General features: G+C 39.3%; 1 protein-coding gene across 1 annotated transcript in view; it reads right to left on the bottom strand.

Moving 5' to 3' along the window:
• Positions 1–22,834, bottom strand: part of macrod2 (mono-ADP ribosylhydrolase 2) — a 497,420-nt gene that overhangs the window by 166,015 nt on the left and 308,571 nt on the right. The window contains exon 6 of the mRNA XM_054799427.1: positions 19,875–19,996. Coding sequence (XP_054655402.1) covers positions 19,875–19,996 — 122 coding nt within the window. The remainder of the gene's footprint in view (positions 1–19,874; positions 19,997–22,834) is intronic.

Genomic DNA, 22,834 nt, shown 5'->3' with positions numbered 1-22,834 from the left:
TCACATTTTTCTTTGATCTATAGCTCAGACACACTCTTAAGACGCATTGTCATCTCGCACTTTTTGCTCTCCTGAGAGCCTAAGACCCAAAACGAGAGAAAGGCCCAGAATCTATTTCATGCATGCTGCCATTCAGGGGTGTCTCGATGTGACATTAGATATTAAGGTGGGTGAGATTAGAAGTTATCTGGCATTCCACTCTGTGTGAAAAAAGACCATTGAATGTTTGCAGTAGTAGTCACTGTATTTACCACTGTGTGGTGACAACATCTTTCAGATTCTGAACTCATTTGTATGTAAAATTAAGGAGATTGATGTATTTTAAACAGCAGTGGTGGGTGGTGGATTTGGAACCTGGGCCTTCAATGGAGACTTAACTGGACATATTTTTTCTCGGCAGACACTATGAGGGCCAGTATTGTTAAAAAAAAATAAAAATAAAAATAATTATAAAAAATAAAATAATAATACATACTGCTGCACTTTGCCATTCACCCTGGCCGCTTACAAAACAACAAACTCTAACGTAACTGCCGGGTCGCTACAATACCATTATTACCAAAACAAGACACCCACTTAACCCCTTCTCGTGGAATACATTGTCACTGATACGCCTGACCTTCATTTCTACTAGTAACTTCGAGCATTAGTAGCTTCCACCAGTGATTGGCAGTGCTTGCAAATTTGGTGCTCAGCCAAACGTAACCAGCATAAATGAAACTGCTCGGTGATGAAGGGATTGAGACAACTACAAACCTCTACACTGCAACATCATCTGGAGCAGTTCACGATCAATATTCATCTAAAAACATGACAAAAACAGAAAACGTTTAGATAAAATACAGCTACTCACCATATCAATCAATCAATCATTTATATAGCACCAAATCACAACAACAGTTATCTCATGCCATAGCAGTTATCCCATTCTACCTCTAAAAATTCTAGAAGTGGCAAGTAATTGTAAATTCTGGGAGCGCAGTGCTTTCCTGGGTTGATCGGGTTGTAGGAGCTCTTTAAGATATACTGGTGCCTGACTGTGAAGTGCTTTATATGCAAGGTATTTTAACAACAAAATTAGAAAGGTACGGCATCAGAGGATTAGTTTTTAATTGGGTTAAAAGCTACCTAGCAAACAGGAAGCAAATTTTTAAAGCTAGGAGAATACACGTCTTCGAGTTTAAATATCACGCGTGGAGCACCCCAGGGGTCAATACTGGGACCAAAACTGTTCAATTTGTATATCAACGATATTTGTAACGTGACAAAGGACTTAAAGTTGGTATTATTGGCGGATGATACCACTGCCTTTCATTCTGGGGAAAGCACACAAGAACTAATTAAAAAGGTCAAGGATCAAATGGTCATATTAAATACATGGTTTGATAAAAACAGATTATCCTTGAAGTTAAGTAAAACTAAAATAATGCTATTTGGAAATAGCAGAAAGGATACGTACGATCAAATACAAATAGACGGAGTGGATATTGAAAGCGTGAAAGAAAATACATTTCTGGGGATCACAATAGATGAAAAAAATAGTTGGAAATCTCATCATCGGTGCGGATAATTCATAATGCCGCGTATAGAGAATATACAAACCCTATTAAAATTAGCTGACTTAGTAAATTTTCAAACTGTTAAAATAATGCATAAAGTAAGCAATAACTTCTTACCCAAAAACGTCATCCAGTATTTCTATATTAGAGAGGGAAAATATCATCTTAGAGGAAAATGAAACTTAAAACTTATATGTGAAACTTATATGCGAGAACAACGCTGAAAACCCACAGCATTTCAGTATGCGGAATTAAATTATGGAATGGATTGAGCAAGGAACTCTAACAATGTACCAAGATGAGCGAATTCAAAAAACAATACAAGCAGTTGATGTTTGCTAAATATAAGGCAGAAGAGTCTTGATTATTATATTTATTGTTCTTTCATGCTTGTTTTTATTTTATTTATTTATTGTTACACTGATTATTATATAGAATAATATTCCATGGAATGCAGGAAGTGAATAATATGTACTGCACAAGATGTGGAACGGGGGGTAGGATTAAATAAGCTTTGCTTCTTCCTACTCCTTTTGGACATGTGGAACTGTGAAATGATTTATTAGATGTATTACATTGTAACCTGCATGCATGTTAAAATAAAATTAAACCAAACCAAGAAGGAGAATTTTTAACTCAATTTTAAATTTGACAGGTAACCAGTGCAGTGAGGCTAATACGGGTGAGATATGAGCTCTTCTTCTGGTTCTGGTTAAGATTCGTGCGGCAGTATTTTGGACTAACTGAAGGGTCTTTAAAGGTTTCTTAGGGCAACCTATTAACAGGGAGGTACAACAATACAACCTGGAGGTCACAAAAGCATGAACAAGTTTTTCTGCATCTGGCAGTGGCAGGAATTTTTTGATTTTCTTTATGTTTCATAAATGAAAAAATGCTGTTTTTGACATTATTTGGGAACTAAAGGAAAGGTCTTGATCGAAGATGACACCAAGGTTTCTGACTGTACTGTGGGCGGTGAGTTCAAGACCATCTAGGGCAGTAATACAATTTGCAATCTGGTCTCTGAGGTGCTGGGAACCAAGGACTCTGATTTCAGTCTTACCTGAGTTCAATAGTAAAAAGTTTGAGGTCATCCGGCTCTTTATGTCGTTGAGTTTGCTGACTAGTTTGGTTAGGTTTCATTGATAAGTACACTTCTGCATAGCAGTGGACGTTAATGGATTGTTTTCTATCATATAAAGACTGAACAATACAGGTCTTAGCACAAAACCTTGTGGGATGCCATGACTGACCTTCTCGTGTCTGGATTCTTTACAAACTGCAGGCGATCTGACTGGAACCTTTCTAATGCAGACTATAGATGTAAACGTTCCCACCTCAGTCATCCAATGTGGGCTTAATTTAGCTTGTCAAACAGTTTTGCTTTGATCAATCAATCAAATGACAGACCTTACAGTAGGCCAGGTAGCTGGCAATGTGAGGTGAATCTCAAATCTGATTGGTTAATGAAACAACCCCATTGCTAATAGTATTTATGTAATATAGGTCAGCACTCCTGAATCTGAAGTCCCTGGGAGATTTGATTGACATGGCAAGGTGGAGAGGGTGAAAACCTTCCAGTTCCTTGGCACACACATCAGCGAGGACCTCACCTGGTCTCACAACACCCAACAAATTCTGAAGAAGTCCCAAAGGAGACTGTACTTCCTGAGAAGACTGAGGAAATTTGGCATGCCCACCACAATCCTGAGTTGCTTCTACAGATGCACTATCGAAAGTGTCCTTACCGCCTCCATCACTGTTTGGTACGGTAACTGTACAACACGTGATAGGAAGGCACTCCAGCGGGTGATCAAGACCTCACAGAACATTGTTGGGGCAACCCTCCCCTCACTGCAAGACATTTATAAAACCAGAGTCCTACGCAGAACACACAACCTCATCAAGGACAGCACACATCCACAACACTCATTATTAACACTCCTACCGTCAGGCAGACGCTACAGGAGTTTGAAGTCCAGGACCACAAGGCTGGCAAACAGCTTTTACCCACAGGCCATCAGGCTTCTCAACGAAGCACTCACACACGCCGCACGCAACACACACTCATAGCACTTTATTTATTTATTACTTATTTATTTGTATATTTATTTGTATGAATGTCTCTTCTTTTTGTTGCTGCTTAATTTATTGGTATATATGTTTATGTTTATGTTCTTATTCTTTCTTGTGTTTTCTTTCTTTTCTTGGGAGAATGAACAGAATAAGATTTTCATTGCATGGTATTACTGCTGTTTTACCATGCACATGACAATAAAACTCTCTTGAATCTTGAATCTTGAATCTTGAACACACAGGAGTTGAAATCTGATTGGACGAAAAAGAAGATAATAGACTGTTGGGAATACATTAATACAATTTCATTGAACAAATACTAGAATTTAACTTGTAAATGTAGGTCAGTGTTTCTGATAGTGTTTAGGCCAGCAGGGCAGGGCATTGCTGGCCCTGACCGCAAATCACTGGTATACAGTCAGCCAGGATTTAAATACATTCATTCAATAGCCCTCTCTGATTTTTATAGTTACATCATCTTTCATAAAAGGTGACTGTGACATTTAAAGCTCATTAGCTCAAAATGAAAGTAATATTTAATCTGTTAAATCACCTGATGAAATAGTGACTACAGCCGACCTACTTTACAATGATTTAACGCTTACATGAACAATACATATTAATTAATTTGGAAGCTATTCAAATGAAGTATCTCAGCTGCAAAATACCTTTATCGCGCCAATGTTCCAGCACAAAGGTTGTAAAATTTGGATTGCACTCAAAAGTTTTTAGGACATTTTGGCTTTAAAGTCCCACACAAGCTCGGTGGTCAAAGCATCATGGTGTGTGATATCACATGAGATGTTGACACGTCAAGCAAGACTACTTTCTTGGCTTTTTGTGACACATTCACTAGTCCAAGAGCATTCAGAGAAGACATGGAAAGTCACATGAAGTAAACGGCTCCCATTCATACGTTTGTATTTTTGTAACGAGTAAATATGAATTACAGTCCACCTGACAATTAAACATGGAAACATTCGTCCACTGGTTATGTGTCCTCCGGGACTTACTCATTAAATGTGTTTGACCTTGGTGGAAGTCTGCACTCTACTGAGTGCCATCCTAATCAGTTTACTTTTTGTCAAATGTCAGGACAAGTTTAAGCAATCTCTAAGCTCCAAACGAGCACCTAAAACATGTACTGTATGTGGCGCTGCAACAAGGTAGATGTACAGTGTGAGTGCTAAAATATCTCCCCACAAGCCTGTGCAAGGTGGTCCTGAATTGCTGAGTAGGCCTGCATTGAGCCAGTTTAAAAGTGTGAGTCAATCAGCTCCAGCCAGGCACAGTGTGTCAGCCCTCGTTAGCTGTGACCTTGGGAGATAATAATGACACTAAAGCTGCAAAGGTGTATGTGAAGGTAATAGCAATGTGATTAAAGAATTACGTAGGAGAGCATAAACACTGGCGTGTCTGCTTATAATCATCACTGGAGCCTGTAGAGAGGCTGATGTGGTTTTGATAACATGGAAAATAAAAGCATATAAATACAGTATAATGGTAAGAATACTCGACCAACCTGATAATCTTAAAATATAAATATTATTATATATGGGTTGCTCTCTGTCTGTAACCAAAATTAACACAATAAAAATGTAGCCAGAAGAAATTATTTCATCTTTCACATATCTTTACAACAGAATAGAAATGGTACAATCTCACGCATTAGCAACACTGTCTTCGTCTGATGTGGTGGAGTTGATTGCATAACATTGGATAATTCATTATTGTTACATTCTCGTGAAGAGATTTATTATCATACTTTTTAAAAACTTTTACTATTTTGCTTTATGGCCATTCGCCCCAGCCCAAAAATTGGTAGAGTTCTGCAGAATGTATATTCAGTACACAGTAAAAATATATTCTTGTCAGGAATGTTTTAAGCTGATATACAGACCAGACGCAATATCCTACCTTGGTGGAGGTCTGCACTCTACTGTGCCTTTCTCGTCCATTTTTGTCAATACTGCATTTCAAATATGAAGTATAAAGTGCATCAAGGCCCTCAGTACCACTGGCCTCTATTAATTTTGCATTATTTTAGAAAAAAACATAACAATATATCAACAAAATACAAAAAAATAGTTCTACTCTGTTTACTTTGCCAACGACTGCAATGCATAAATGTTTCCAACAATAAAAAAGGTCTAGTTTATCTGTAGTTAATTTTTAAAATTTGTGTATATGCATGTTTAATAATGCAATAATCCCTCACCACTTCGCACTTTGAATTTTGCAGCTTCACCCTATCACAGGTTTTCAAAAGTATATTAATGAATAAATCATTCATCTTTGTGTTTGAATACGGCCTATTATTAGTAGACCAAAATACATGCATATTTAAACAAATGTTATGCATTTTCTGCCTAAAGTAAGCATTTTCAAGCATAAAAATGGCTAAATCAACTACAATAAATCTATAAGACATTCAGAAGACGCATTCAAAGATGTTCTGATGATATATAGTACTATACACTGGTGACTAGGCGTCAGTAATGTTACTATAATGTTCTGTGAGACACACAAGCATCAGACCTGATCGCCGGAACAATAGGCTTTTATGGCAGGTTTGAATGATCTCACAACAGGAACAATAATTCTTCATAAAAATCCCTAATACAAAAAAGGGCTACTGTTACGGCCATAACCCACGCCCAGATGCAACTCACCTCAGAACCCCCGACATCATTTCCACTCAACTCCCCTTGGGAACACATTTATAGCAACAGACACGAGAATAAGTCTTATTTATGCCAGAAATGGCTTATTTACTCTTATTCTGTTTACCATATTGGGTAATATGAGTGTAAAGGTGACTATAGGGGTACTATTTTATGTGTAGAGGGCTCTAATGTTAAAAATATAGATATTTAGATGGTCGTAAAGAGGTTTCTATCCTCTAACTACAAAAAAATTTGATTTACAAATAAGAAATCCTACTTTGTGGAAATTCACTTCATTGTCGGGTCTGGAACCAATTAACAGCGATAAACGGGGGATTGCTGTACAACCATGTTTTTCCTTTTCCTGTGTAATAATGGACTCAAAACCATGAAAATGGTGGAATAGCATACAATCATAATTTTTGTCTTTCTGTCATATTTGTTCATGGGTATGTTCTGTGATGTCATACACCTATTTGGCTTATTTTTCAGTGTAGAACCTTTAATACAATGACATAAATAATTTGTTGGTTGTCATTTATATTGATCTGAGATGTCCTCATCTCATGGAAACATTCTAATGCGTACAGCCAGAGTGAGACAGAATGTCCCCAGCGTGTCAAAAGCGAGACCTTGTACCTCGACCAAACATCTGCTGAAGCAGGGACCATGATTGAAGGATAATTGGGTGCAAGCTTGTTGAAATGAAACCCTGTGACAGACCAGGAAATTTCAGTTTCATGGACACAGCCCTGGCAGGTTTGAGTTTGGGTTCAACGCCTGGCTTCATAAAAGTCTCAAATGAAAGAAACAAAGGAGGACAATGCGTTCACATAAAAACACACAAGTGGAATGTATTATTATTATTATTTTCCTCATTATTTTGAGGTCATTTTACATTTGTGACTTTCGGTGCTTTCATCATTGGAGGTTCCACTGTATATGAAATGTGCTGTTACTGACACACACAAATGCAGGCACTTTCGGCTGCAATGACTTTGCATTACAAATAATGATGTAAACAAAAACTCATGGGATCCTCCAGCTTAAATCCTTGTAAAAAGCGAAAGTGGGGGAAAGAAAGAGTGACTTTCTCCTTCCTGCCGTGAAACTGAGACAAAGATACAAATGTATTTTGTTCTGTAGTGTCTCCGCATTCTTCAGGTATGTTTAATGAATGCACGCATGTTGTGTGATTCCTGTCTCGCGGTGTACGGAAGAAATGGCATCTGTTTAATCAACAACTTCCTCTGATAGTCCCTCAGTTAGGTGCAAGGTGTCGTTTAATTCTCAGATGGCACCACTGAGGGATATGAGCCTGATAGAAATTCACAACACTTTCTCCAGGAGCTTTGCACAGCCGGCAGCGGAGGGAAAAAAACGATTGAGTGAAAGAAGTTTGAGACCTGAACTTGGGTCTTCCTCTGCTTGACTGTGCTTTGGTACTTAAATTATTTGAAGCGCCTTTATTGTTGTCACAGCGCATTAGTCTAAAACTGGAATGCTACTATTTCCCCTTGCGGAGTATGCAGGTGGAGTAGCCATTGTTGGAGGCAGATCTCATTTTACTGGTGATTGCTCTGCTTCCTGGGCTTGTAATCAAGGCGCTGGCATGCTCACACAAGACCACTCCGCACAGAGACTCAGGAGATTACCTTTTCGATCCCCATCAACTATGATTACCTCTCTCGAGGTGTGTGGAAATGTCACATTTTACATATCCTAATATTTCACCTCATATAAAAGTACTGCAGTCCTCTTTGGAGTGAAAGGAATGTCAAGGGATGATGCTATATGGCTCTGCCACTTCCTTCAACCGGATGTGCAGCTGAAGCTCATCCTCCTGCTGCTGCTGCCGTGATCGTTGAGTCCTTCTGAATAAGGTTGGCGGGGTAATTGGTGCTCCCATGGTCGTTAACGTGCACTGACGGGCCACCACAACTACTATCAGTGTAATTGGATCTAATTGGCCCATTGTTGCTCCTGATTCAGATCAGACAAATAGCAAAGACTAATTTAAATGGCGGAGTGACCTTTTGAAAGCTTCAGTCTAATTAACCTGCCGATGCATGCAGGTACTGTGTGTGGAAGTGGGTCAAAGCAATGGTTGACTGGCTTCAGAGTGGACTGGTTAATAACCACTCAGCTAACTCAACCAGCTCACTGCTGACAGATGACATCCTGTTAATTTCTTCTTAATTAGACTGAGACCTTTTTGTTTAGCTATGGACATTCATGGATGAAGACAGTGGTTAAAATGACACAATATTTCCTCCCCGTTGACATACTGTAAGAACCAACACCAGAACTATTCAATCACAAAGAACATAATTAAGTCTGTTGTCACATGTCATGGATAATGAAGTCAGTGTAATGTTTATAATTAAGGAAACAATTTATGTTCGGGATGGTGTTGGAGAACAACAAGAATAACGCAAACGACTGAAAATGCATTTTAGGACGCGTTCTGCTTTGTGTTAACATTTTTCTGTACACTAATTAATTCTACAGATGACTTTGCTGTGATCAGAGGACAAATACTTGTCTCCATGTTTCAGTGATACATTTGAAGCAGCTTTTATTCTTAGACAGTTCCTGTTTAAAGACCGATGATAAAAACAGAAAGATGGAAAGTTTTTGCTGAATATGTTCACTTAGTAAAAATCCAAATTAATTAATCACTTGGGGAGACAGCACAGCGAGTGGAGCTTGGAACCTGAGTTGTCATGTTTGATATGGTAGTTTGTATCAGACATAAATAATGACAGAGACCATGCAGAGTGCTTAAATTTAAGCCAAAACAACACATGTTCTAGATTGAAGTTATTTAGAGCATATTACTTACGAAGAGAAGCTTTTTAACAACTAAACTATCACACAGTAGGGGGCAAACCTCTGCCAAGATTGGATAAAAGTAAAAAAGCGGAGTGTCATATTTGTGTTTGACCACACTGTGTCGTGGAGCAGTTTCTGCAGCCAGAAGCGATAATAAAAGGGCAGCAGATGGCCATGACCCACAAGCAGAAGAGCAAAATACAGAAATCGCTGCCCTGCTAACAGGCAGTTAACTCCTGGTGCAACGTTTATCCTTGCAATGTCCTCACTTCAATTCAATCCATGACAGCACAACATATATAAAATACAAGATATTTACTGCATGTCATTCATGAGATGCTATCAAACAACTGGAATAACATTCTGTAGAGCGCAGACTTCTACCAAGGTTTAAATGGACTTCCCTATTTGTGTTTGTCCACATTGTGTTGTGCAGCATTTTCCACAAAATGTCAATACAATAAGATATTAACTGGCATTGAATAGCCTTTTCTGTGGTTTAACCACTTCTGTGAGCAGCCAGTTAGGTCCTGGTGCAACAGAAAATCTTATACTTAAAACACAATACAGTCATCCCCCTCTACATGACTGTTCACTCCCTCACTCCATCTTGGTTTTTCAAAAACTGATTTGTGGTTGACTATTGTCCATTATTAGTAAAAAAAAACAAAAATCATGAAATACAAGTTATTATAGTAGTATTCTGGCCACAAGGAGTCAGTAATGACACAAACCATTGATGAAACATGACATTTCATTATATCCCTTCAACGCTCACGTTGGCACGACCGCAGTTCGATGATCGACTTTGTCATCATGTCGCCGAACTTGTGGCCATACTACTTGGAGACTCGGGTAAAGAGAGGGGCTCACATCTGGTGTGAGTTGGCTCAGATGGTGGGGGAGGATGCTGGTCAGCCCTGACAGGCCCAAACACATTGTGAAGTTCTGCTGGGAACACCTGGCCAAGTCTCCTGTCAGAAGGAGTTTCAAATCCCATATCAGGGGATGTTCCATGTTCCAAGGGAAGCAGCGACATTAGCTGTCTCCCATTTTGGGGTCTTCATCCTTCAAGGACCCTGACTATGTGGTCGACAAAGGCTGGGTCCTTATGTGAGTAATAAGGTCCTTATGTGTGTAATAGCCTTCGGAACACTTCCTGGTTGTGTCACGTGTTTGCCATCAAGTCCACAAAGTAGAGAACAAAAGATTGACCAAACAAAATATTAAATATTTATAGTATTTATAGAAGTTTTATATTTATTTAGGAATTATGTGTTGATGGAAAGGGAAGAGCAACCAGCCGTAGGCAGATTTATCTCCATCTAGCTCGGAGAGAAACCTTGTATTGTTGCCTTTTTACTAGGCAAGTCAAGCCATTTTAAAACTATTCTTATTTACCGTAATTTCTGGTGTATAAGTCGCTACTTTTTCCTTAAAGTTTGAGCCCTGTGGCTTATACAGCGGTGCAGCTAATTTATGGCTATGTTCTAATTTTGTAACATCTCCTTTACTTCAGAACTAATCACAAGCTATTTGAAAGCTCATGATTGGCTGCTGTCAAATAAAGAGCTACCTGGTACTCACAGACTCATGTGTGCCACAATATGCCATTTTATGACGTGGACATGTGCGGCTTATAGTCCGGTGCAGTTTGCATATGAACTAATTTTCTCTTTAAATTTACTGGGTGCGGCTTAAACACCGGTGCGTCTTATAAACCAGGAATTATGGTAACTAGCAAACCAATCTAAACAAATGGTGATGAAACAATACTTTTTGTTCTTGTGTTTCATGCTTGCAATGGTAAAAAAAAAAAACAAAAACCTTTGATGCTTTTTTCTTTATGGTTATTGTCATGTTAAGCAGATTGTATCATAGTGGCTATCATCTATCATCGTCAGGCATGGAGGGCTTGCTTTTGGATGTGTCACTGTTTGATATTTCAACATTTATAGGAATGCATTCTGACATTTCAACATTTGTAGGAATGTATTCTGGGTAAATGAATGGCCGCTAATGCTTCTTATAGCCTTGGAATGAGCCCACAGAAAGGAGCGGCTAATCCTATCATTCTACACCATTCATCTCCAATCCAATTGGCTTTTAAGATTTTTCTCAACAGGCATTCTGCGGCTTCCCTGTTGGATCTCTTCAACGTCAATATGTTATGAGTACCGAACACTTCCAGGGCCGCTTGAGAGTCAGAGAGAAGGGTCCTGAATGCAGTTTGCGACCCTGTCACTGTCCACACTGACAGCTGCGAACCCACTACACACAGCCAGAAATAGTTTAATGACAGATATTTCCACAAAACATCAAATTGTGGTTCGTCTGTGTCAAATTAGAGCCAAAAAGAGACTCGGCCTATGAGATCATTACTCAACAAGAAATCTTGCACTATCTTCATGCAACATTGCAACTGAATACTCCCTAAAGGCTAAGTTAAAATAAAACTATACTGATGTATCGGCTATTCTTTTATTCTAAAGGTCACAGTCTAAGAGGTGGGTTGATATGGTCTTTTAAACGAAGCATAGTCAAAAGGCTGAATGGTTTCCAGATGGTGGCAGCCCCCCTCCACACTGTCAGTCAGTGTCTGCCTGGCAGATGCTACATTTGCTTCTAGGGGAGAATATGAGCAACGTTCCATAACTAACCAAGACAGGGGACCTGCATTAGCTGTGTCCTTACTTGCATGTACTGCAGGACCCGGCTCTATAGGGAGGACGCCCCCTCGCCCCCCCAAAGGGCCTGACTCTACACAGACGAGTGCATTTTTAGAATACACCCGTAGAGGCTAATGGTTGTTTTGTCAAACACAAAGCAAGTTACATTATTTTTCTCAGTAAGAGAATGAATTGATGAAAATCAGCATGTATCACACAGAGCATGACACTATAACTCATCCATTGCACTAAATACTCTTTTTCTTCCCTTGGGTATCTTCTAATTGTCGTTCAATTTCGCTTCTCACTGCTGACTTGCGAGTTTCCCCAGAAACATCCTCTGTTTCCAAACAGAGCCACATTAAAATGGCATGTGCACTGGAACAAGCATGATAAGGCGTCTTAAATATGTCACGGCTCAGGCAGTTATAGTCAACTAGATCTCTCACTCCTATCGACCAGCCAGGCTTTGCTTTTATTAGAAGCCTAGAATCAGTCACCTAAAAATCTATACGTCGAGATGCATTTTCAGTTTGGTTCTTTACATCAGCTTCCTTTGCAGGAAAACAATGTTGATTGACAAGCACTGAGCAGAGGAAGGGGCTGCTTGATAACGTGGTGCACTCCGTCCCAGAGCAGCAACTCTACATACAGGCTGCACAGCCCCTCCTCCTAACTCCACCATTTGATGTTGCAGGGCCAAGTCGGCAATGCTGACATCCTGGCTGTGGGCTGTGGTCAGTCAGAGCCCAGGGAGCTGTGACAGCCAGCTGCTCTTTCAGCCACAGAGATGGAGAAAAGGCACTGAACTGAAGCATAACAGTTGAAGAAATAAACATAGAGCATCACTATCACACATTCACATATTTATGCCTCAAGGTTAAAAGAGTATAGTGCATTTGTGCTTCAACACAACATTTGTGTACATAATGAGACTAAAAATATAAACCGCTTTCCAGCATGCACTTGAGCCAAACGCTTTTGGAGACACACGACACAGCACGCCACCCAACCATCTGATATGCATCCAGAGACTGACACAGATTGAAGGTGTTAAAGCCTGCACAGTTCCAGATAGCTTTCAACTTTAGTGTTATGTTTAAATGTCAGTTTCTTTGGCTAGGGGCTGTCATTTTTCATCTGAAGGCCATCCTTTAGTAACTTAGGGATTGCTTCCTACCAATATAAAGTCCAAAGCAGTAGCGGTAGTTACAAATAAGCAAAATCTTCAAATCTGCCTTCCTTATAAGCCGATATCTAGCATCTGTTTAAAGCTTTGAAATCTTCAGATGGAAAAATAAGACAGTTTATTTCTTGTGCATCCTTCATGCTTCTTCTTGGTGAGTTCAGAGACACATTTATGCATTTGGAGGAGTAGTGGTAAGAAAATGTCGAAATAACAGACAGAAATAGCCGTGGGTTGCCTAAAAATTCCCAACTTCTGTGTTTTTCCGCACTAGAGCTATAACTGCAACGTTACTTTGGGACAGGAATAACTCTTCAAACTAATTTCTGTCTTAGGGGGACTCGAGCAATTGTTCAGTTATACACACTGAGCTTCCCTGGGGTAAAGGAAATCCATTTCCAGTTGTGAAATGCAGTGGCATTTCCTTGTCTGTCCTGACACGCTACAGTCAAGAGAAGATTTTGATGTGAAGATTGCAACTGTGGTACCCATACTTGTTTCACGGCCTGAAGGATAGCTTTGGGCTTAAAGAAACAAGGATTAACTACCAAGCTCTGCCTCGTTTTAATCTTTCATGTTGAAGTTTATTTTGTGTTAGGACTTGTTTTCTCTCCTATTCCTTTGTAATGCCCTGGAATCCCCATTAGGCAGCCAAGCCGTCTCAGATTCCAAAATGTTATCCCCCTCCTACCCCTTTGTGCAACTTTGACGACAAACTCAGAGGAGACTTTAACGACATTGCTAACCAAAATGTATCTATCATGGTTGTCTCCCTTGTGTTAAGTCTTGCATACTGAGGCAGTCCACAATCAGTCAAGCACACATTCCTGCATGAAGACAGAAACATCCATTCCCCCTTTTCCTCGTGGCAAAATGAATACTGGTGCCCTTGCAGCAAGATGGAAACGTCTGTGGCTAAGACAATGTAATGACTAGGCTCATCGTACAAGGCCAGTCAATCACAGAGCACCACTGTTTTCACTCAAGGCATTCTAAATGCACAGCAGCTGTATAAATACATTAAACAGGATCCAAACAGTTCTGAGTAAAAACAGAAACTCTGCTTCTTAAAAATATATGTAACATTAGATAAATAAATGAAGAAATACGACACGCTAAGGGAAACTTCAGAAAAAGCAAGCAATGGTGCAGCCTTTGGTGGGGGTGTAATGAGTCTTCATGATAATACCCTCTGCCCACAAAAGGCTCAGATCGGTATAAGGCCTCTTAGATGGATATCTGTCAATGTCACTGCAGTGTAAATATCATGTACGGTACTCTCAATATGAGCCTGACATCATCACAAAATAGGGTGTTCCATATCTAGACTACAAAACTGCAATTTAAGCAAGATTCAATATCCAAAATCAAGGTTAAAAATAGACTAGGAATGTATTTTACCCACCAGGCAGTCTGTGTTAAACCCAGTTGCTTATCTTAAATAATACATACTAAAATCTGAGTTATTCTGCTTCGGTTTCTGCAGTGGATGCACACGCATGGACATAAACACACCCGCTGAAAACACACATGGTGAAACTAAATCATAAAACATTAAATATTGTCTAAATATGGCACAGACCATTAAACAGTAAAAACAATTGCCAGTAGAAACCAGTGGATTAATATTAATGCAGAGGTTTGGGGGAGGGGGAGTGTTGAAATTTGCATCGTTGTTTACCTGCATTTTAAATATCAGATGCAGATGATTTTTATATCACATCAAAAGTATGGATAACTCCCTCTGTCATTAAGCTTAAAAATCAATTTAATTGCTACCTGGAGTGATTCTTACGGTCACAATGATTCTTCATCAGTGTAGTAATTTCTTACAATCATCTTTAATGAAACTGGCACTCATCAGTGTCTCCTGTCTATGCTGGCAAGTACTTCTATTGATTGGATTCTGATGATGTTGTGAGGGGCGTAGGCTGAGACTAAACATGGGATTTGTGGCTATTTGGTGAGAGACTGATTTGTTTACCCCCGTTGCATACCCCCGTGAATCTATCAAACTGGGATAGTGTATAAGTGATAAGCTTCTGCTAGCTGTGGATTGTGTTTCCATTTTAGTGTTTAAAACACTCAAATGTTTGAAATAAAAAAAAGATATGAAGATATGCAACCTATTATTTTGTTCTATACAGTACAGTTATTCTTTCTTTATGAAGATGTTTATTTTTTGCATTCGTTGTGTACTTTATATATAATAGATATGCTTGGATTGACAAATACCTATCCTCTAACCCCAGGGTGTTCAATGTGCAGCCCGGGGGCCATTTGCTGCCCGCGGCTGTGATATTATCGGCCCGCAGCACAGTCTAAAAATGTAATTTAACAAGGAAACTTAAAAAAAAAACAGCTGAAAAAAATGGGAAAAGCAATCACAAGTCAAAATATTAAGAAAAGAGTTGTAATCTAGGAAGGAAAAAAAAATCCACACAAATACAGTAATAGTATGAGGGAAAATGTCATTTTAGTAGCATGAAGTTGAAATATTAAAGTTGTTTTTTTTTTTTTTAAGTAAAAAACAATGAATAAAGTTGTACATTTTGGAAACTTAGTTTGGGGGAAAATTTATAACATGGGAATAAAGGCCAAGTATTAAAAGAAGAAAATATACAAGAAGAAAGTTGAAATATTTGGAAAATTCTACAAAAAAAATCAACAGCAGAAATTTTACCAGAGTAAAGTCAAAATATTAACAGAAAAAAATAGTAGTAGAAGTAGTAGAATAAATTTGGAAAATGAGGAAAAATACCATTTTAGTAACAATGTTGAAATAAAGAAAAAAAGACATTTTAAAAGATATAAAGTTATAAATATGAGGAGAAAATTTACAAGAGGAAAGTTGAAATGAAATAGTTGGAAAATTTAAAAAAAACAGCGGAAATTGAAAAAAAAAATTCAATCGAATGAAGAACGTCACAATTTTAAAAGAATAAACTTGTATTATTATGGAAAAAGTCATTTTTAGTAGCAGTTCACCTATATTACAAAGCTGGAATGCAGTTTTTTCTTGAGCTACATATAACTTCTTAGCATATCTCTATTTCTTGGTTTACAAAATATCAAAGTGGCCCTTGCATCCTTTCTTTTTTCAGTGCGTGGCCCTTGCTGGAAAAGGTTTGGACACCCCTGCTCTAACCCTTATGTTTTACTAAATTTGGCCTTGCAAGTTTAAAAACATGCAGAATGACACACAGACCAACAAAAGAGGGTATAAACATGACTGTATCAACTCTTTCAATAGTAAAGACGTGTTTATACGTTTTTATAATCCCGAAAACCCAATCCCAAAGATGTATTTATATGTGTTTTATGTTTTTTTGCACGAGAGGCAAAAAGAGGTGATGGCGCAATTGCACACTAATAGAGCAGTGTTAAGCCATAAAAACCGTCACAAGGTGGCAGAAGTGCATTAGATAAGAGCTGGGGATGTGAATTTGAATGGAAAAAACACACATGACAGGAAGGGGGAAGTGGAAGAATGTGGGGGAGTGCAGCGTGCAGAAGGTTACGCATTGTAGGAAAATTTTAACGCATGCACATGCACACACACACTTCAGCTCTAAATGTGAAAATTGTAAATAGCTTATTTTTATGTAAAACAACCCCTTTTTTGTGTTGCTTATGTTGGTATAGTTGTTTAGCTGTCACAAAAGCCAAAAATGTGTGCCAAAGTGAAAGTTATGCTTGAAATGTCTTTTCGCAAAAAGCTGGTTTTCTCCCTTTTTTTAGTCGGAAACTAATATTTTCCTGAAACTTACCTATGTTCTACTGCTGGTTACTAATGAATGTAGTAAAAAAGTTGAAAAAAAATGTTTTTCTGACGATAGACGGGAGTCTTATCTTTCTTTTGGTAGGTTCCATGTTTATATAGCCATAGAGCAAAATATTCTGTGTGCCTTGAAAGATCAGGTGGTCTTTTGAAAAATAGCTGGGATTGAATGAGTTAAAGGCATCGGTCATAGGAATTTCTGCTGCTACTAGTAAAATGTAACCTTCCTCACTGGGTTGGTGAGGTTCGTCAGCTTGGGAAGGCAGCTGCCCAAAGGGCTTGTCTGCCTGAGTATGTCAAGACTCGTCTCGGTGGACTGCCCTGAGGAACCCACTAGTCTGGTTCAACGGACACATAAGACGCTGTTGGTCAACCACTGCAGCCAACGAAGTTCCCAGTCAAAAAAAACTTAACCTGCAATTGGACTCGGGCTTCCGTGGTGTTGGTGTTGTGTATCAACTAGGGATGAGCGAGTACACAACTATCTGTATCTGTATCTGTATCTGTATCTGTATCTGTATCTGTATCTGTATCGTTCACCCATCTAAATTATCTGGATCCGTATCTGTACTCGAAGTGGGCGGCGCATAACACGGAGATGGGCATTAACGGGAACTGGGTGGGGCTTAAATCTGTCCATTATTTTAAGTCTGAAATTGACATGAATTGATCAGAAGTTACTATATTTATTGTTTATTATTCAGCTGTATGTGTACTGTGCATGTGTGTAAGTGATCTGTAAGACTATTATTTAATTATTTTTTGAATGATCTGTGTGAAGTTGGTGATTCATGCAAACATCCATTGATGGCACAGAGGGAAATGGTCTTTCAGCCTTGTTCAATGTATTTTTCTCAAAAGCACCACATTCAGTACTACAAGCAAGGTTTTCCAACTGACCTTATATCACCAGCCAAATTATAAGCAAGCAGACAAAAAAGAAAAACCCTGGAAGTGACTGACGCATGAGCTGTATACAGCTGTCTTGTGAGATGCACCGCGTATGTTCCAAAACTAGTTTAAGATTGCAACGTGCATACTGCAACGTACTGAGAGGGGTGTAATATTTTACCACTCTTATGTACATAATGTATGATAGCCATACAGGCAGAATGTTTGATTTAACTAATGTTGTGGCCAGTCAATGCAGGTTACTGTTACCACTGTCTGTGTAGTGCCAGCTGAAAATCAACACAATTCTTAGATTGTAGCATTCTTAGATTGTAGGTAGCACAATGTCTTTTATGATGACTGCATGGAATAAGAGAAAAATACATTTCAAGGAAAAAAGCAGTCATGCTACCCCAATTCAGTTGCATAAGTGACTGACGCAACACAAGCATGCACAGCGCTGTCTTGTCAAATGCACCGTGTACTCTACGAAACACATTTACCAGGTAACTTTAGATACAAACTGAAATACAGGCAAGCTGAGCAAAACCTAATAAAGTGGCAACACCGCACGAGCCGTTTCCAACTTGCCAATTGCACTGTGTACGTGAATGAGGCACCGATCTGGCTCCAGCCTGCAGAGTCTGTCTCGGTAGGGGCAGTCGCTGTGTGTGACTGGCCAATCACAGAGCGTGTGAATACATAATGAGAATTTTCTTTCATCACGTTTATGGATAATGACAAGATGTACTTGTTTCATGCTCGTATCGGCAAAAAATGCATTATTCGTAACGGATACTATCCGGGTAATCCCTAGTATCAACTTCCCATAACCCTCCTTCTAACAAAGTCCCGTGGTGATGGGGGGAGGGCAAAGCGACAGCTACCAGTTACGATTGGCAGTCGTAGTTCCAAACCTGCACATAGGCGGCCTGTGGTTAGTTGTTGTTCTTCCTTGAATCCGGGGCAGAGAGGAACTTCGGCAGGTGACTAAGCAGCCTCTTTAGGATAGCACTGATTAGCAGCGCTTTCCTAACTCGGGGAAGGGACTACAAAAAGGTGACAAAAACAAAGCCTGCACTATCACTGACTGGCCAGTATACCGTGGCTGGCAAATAAGCCCTCTAGCGGTCAAAACCAGAGATGTAGAACATTACTTCTCGGTACATGGAATGTACCCACCCTATTTGATCGAGAGGGAACAACTAGACCCCAAAGGAGAACAGCTCTAATGGCCGGAAAACTAACCCGGTAAAGAACTGATATTGCTGCGCTCAGCAAAATATCTTTTGCTGACGAAGGATCAATCTGCGAACCTGGGGGTTGACTTATGGGAATCAGATGGCAGGACAAAATGACAAACCTGGAGGTTCTGAACAGAGCCGACCGGGTCAGCATGGAGGCCATGATTGTTTAGGCCCATCTCCACTGTACTGGACATGTGTTTAGACTGGATGGCATCTGACTGCCACATCAAGTACTCAATGGTGTACTCTCCCAGGAACCCCAAAGGAAAACAGGCCAGCCAAAGAAGCAATATAAGGACTGTGCCAAAGACAGCCTGAAACACTGTGCTGTACCAGCACAGAAGCTGGAATCCCACGCCAAGGACAGAGTGAGCTGGTGTGCTGCAACACCAATGGCCCTCATGAGAACAGCCAGCAAAACAGAATCAGCAATGTGAGAGAACGCCAGAAAGCCTCATCCCCCACCTTAGTTATCGCGTAATTCCACTGCCCTCATAGCCCCCATGTGTATACCTCCAAGATTGGACTCGTCAGTTACACCTAGGCCCACGATCAAATACAGTTGGCCATGATGGGCTACCCACTATTAACGGCAATATTGAAAAACACACACACACACACACACACACACACACAAAACAAAACAATTTGCAAACACTGAAATAGGGAAACTTTAGTAATACAAGATACTTCAATATGTAAAGGAAGGTAGATACAAAGACTTTAATTTCCACACAGCAGTAAGTTAAATATTTTCATTGGAAAAGATGACCATTTTGTTGTTTACTGCTGCTTTTGTCAAAACAAAGAAGATTAGGTGCTTTCAAGAAGTATATCTTCAGTGAAACATGCTAAATCCTTGTTTGTGTACCTCTTAATAAAAACAACAAAATTCAAACAGTCTGCCTTCTCACTGAAGGCTTACCCAAAGTCAATAATTACAATGAAAAAATGGACTACTCACCACACTGCTCAAGCCATACTCCTTCACCAGCCTGAGGGAGTTCTGGTAACAAGAGGTGAGGTCGTTGGTCTCGGTGGGGCCCACATGACCTCTGGCCACTGGACCCACTGTGTGAATCACAACTGTTGGAAAGGGACAAAACACAAAGCTCATTTTAAACACCAGCCACCTCTAGCAAGGTTACATGGTTGGCAGTAGTTCTAAAGCAGCATGCAGTGTAGGACTAAGTGACTATAAAATCTCTCAGCAGGCTGCCAAAGCACCCAGCATTATGCCAACAACAGCAACCTGGTAGAGGCCGAGGTTAACAAGAAATGTATGCCACCTAGTGAAGAAGAAAGTATCATATTATACATGGAAAAAAAGTTCATGTAAAACAGGCAGGCTCGACCAGCAGCTGCATGGCAAACGATATATGGATGGAATTAGGGAGGTTGCCAATTTGACTCGCAACGCATTACTACACTTGAAAAAAATAAGACAGTAGTAAACTATGTACTATATACTACAGAGTGCAGATAAAGGTCAAAGAGACAACCCTATGTTGCACAAACGTATCATATTGACTCAAACATAAGACAAACTGTTTTGTTTTTTTTAAATACAGGAAAACTGTTCTTTTTCATCATCATCCACAGTACTGAAGCGACAAATGGACAGACATGTCTTTCCCTTTTGTGTGCAACGGGCCCCTGTTCTAACAGAACAAGTTTAAGTTACCAATGATTATAAATTCCACATTCGATTTCTCAGCATGGCTGGATGCGTCATCGTATACAGAATTATTACAATGAATGGGAAAGCCAGATAATGATCGTGATTTGACAAAGTTTAGCTACGAATGTTAGCTATCATTGAATGCATCACCTATCACAACAATATTAACTGAAACTGACAACTAAAAATTGATAATCTCTTTTGTGTATGTGGATGCGCTACGGAAATCTATGTGAATACCTGCCAGCCGTGAGTGAACAGTCATCTTATTCGGTCCCAACAGAAATTTACGCCAATTTTTATGCAGTACAGTAATCCCTTGTTTATCACGGTTAATTGGTACCAGACCTGACTGTGATAAGTGAATTGCCACAAAGTGGGTTTCCTTCTTTATAAATGGAATATTTTTGTAGTTAGAGCATAGAATACCTGTTTACGACCTTCTAAAAGTGTTTTTAACATAATTATAACCCTGTAGACATTGAATAACACCCATATGGTCACCCTTAAACTTGTATTACCCAATATCGTAGAGTTAATACGAGTAAATAAGCCATTTAAGACATAAATAAGCTCATGCGTGCTGCTGTAAATGTGTTCCCCAGGGGACCAGTATGAGTGGCGGACAGGAAGTGGGGGTTCAGAGTTGAGTTTCATCTTGGCATGGGTTACGGACGCAACAGTACCCTGTGTTTTTATTAGGGATTATTGTGCCTGTTGTGAGATCATTAAACCAGCAATAAACGTAAGTCTGGTGATTGTGTGTCTCACCGAACATTACAGTAACATTAGTGGCACCTAGTGACTAGTGCAGAATACGACATCAATGTCTTTGTGTCTTTTAAATGCCTTGTATTTATTTGTGCCTTGTATGTATAAATGTATGTATTTTAGTTGATTTAGCCATTTTCATGCTTGAAAATACTTAATTTAGGCAAATGATATGTAACATCAGCTTAAATATGCATGTGTTTTCATTAATAATAGGCCGTATTCAACCGTGAAACAGCATGATTTATTCATGAATGCATTTTGGAAAAATCTGGATAGAGTGAAGCCACAGAATTTGACCTGCCATGTGGCGAGGGAAAAATATTTAAACAATTTGTTCGATCTGTCCTCTTAAACCACTATTGGTAACATATGCTAGCTGGTGGTGGTGATGTTATATTTTTTTGTTGACATACAGCAGCTTTAACTGAGCTTTTAACTTGGCTGTTAATATGAAAACACCTACAGTACGTCTTCTATTTTTCAGAGCTACAACTTTTTATAGCTATTGAATAGCACAATGTGGTAACAATGGGAGACGTGGTAAGCTCTGTTTCGTACATGATTCATGAACTTCTTCACTACAAGAAGAGCAACATTCCAATTAGTGTGGGCAAGTGCCAAAAACCAGACTCGTGGTGAATTCATCAAAATTTAAATAGTCAGTACCAATGTCTCCACTTGTGTCCTCACCACATCCACATCAGATAAATATTTATACAGCTGAAGGTGTGGAAGGTGAAAGGTATATTTCACTTACTAACCAAGGAGAGGTGCTTCAGGGAGGATGCGTATTTGCTTTAGAGCTCTAAAACACCTTGGCAGTTTCTTTAGTAACACTCAAAAATCAAACAATGAAGACCTTTCTCTGGTCCTTGGCAGAAATGTGAGTATTACCTGTAGAAAATAGTCTTTCTCTCAACGCATCAGAATCGTTTGATTATTATTTGTTAGAGTCTGCTGCAAGACAATTATTGACTATTTATATACAAAATGAAGTGAAAATGAAAATCCTCTGCAAGAAAAACTAACTTTTAGTTTAGTGTGTAAAGACAATAGCAAAAAGGTGAGGTTCTGCCCTTACCGCAGCATATAAAGGCTGTTTTCTTCTTTCTAAGACTATTTTCTTTTCTGTTCTGGTTGATTATCCATCCAGCATGGGTCTTCATCATCACTCTGCAGCACCCCTGGTAAAGCCCTTACTCTTTATTATTATTGTCATCCATTAGAGTACAACACATTTCAGTCCATCAGTGTTTCCTCTTTGTTGAGAAGCACATACTGACACATGTGTACCATTATCTCTGCGCAGACGAGAGGTACATTAATCTATCTTTGGTGTCTTGAAAAGATTGCTTGCAGCCATTTTTCACACTTCGGGAGGGGGCTGAACAAAATTGCTAGATGCACAAAGCAGAGAACACCGATGAAGTCCATAACTCTACTTTTTAATGTTTCAGATGTTGATGCTA

Source organism: Dunckerocampus dactyliophorus, chromosome 14, assembly GCF_027744805.1.
Source record: "Dunckerocampus dactyliophorus isolate RoL2022-P2 chromosome 14, RoL_Ddac_1.1, whole genome shotgun sequence".
Taxonomy (NCBI): domain Eukaryota; kingdom Metazoa; phylum Chordata; class Actinopteri; order Syngnathiformes; family Syngnathidae; genus Dunckerocampus; species Dunckerocampus dactyliophorus.
This window is presented reverse-complemented; position numbering and strand designations above follow the sequence as displayed.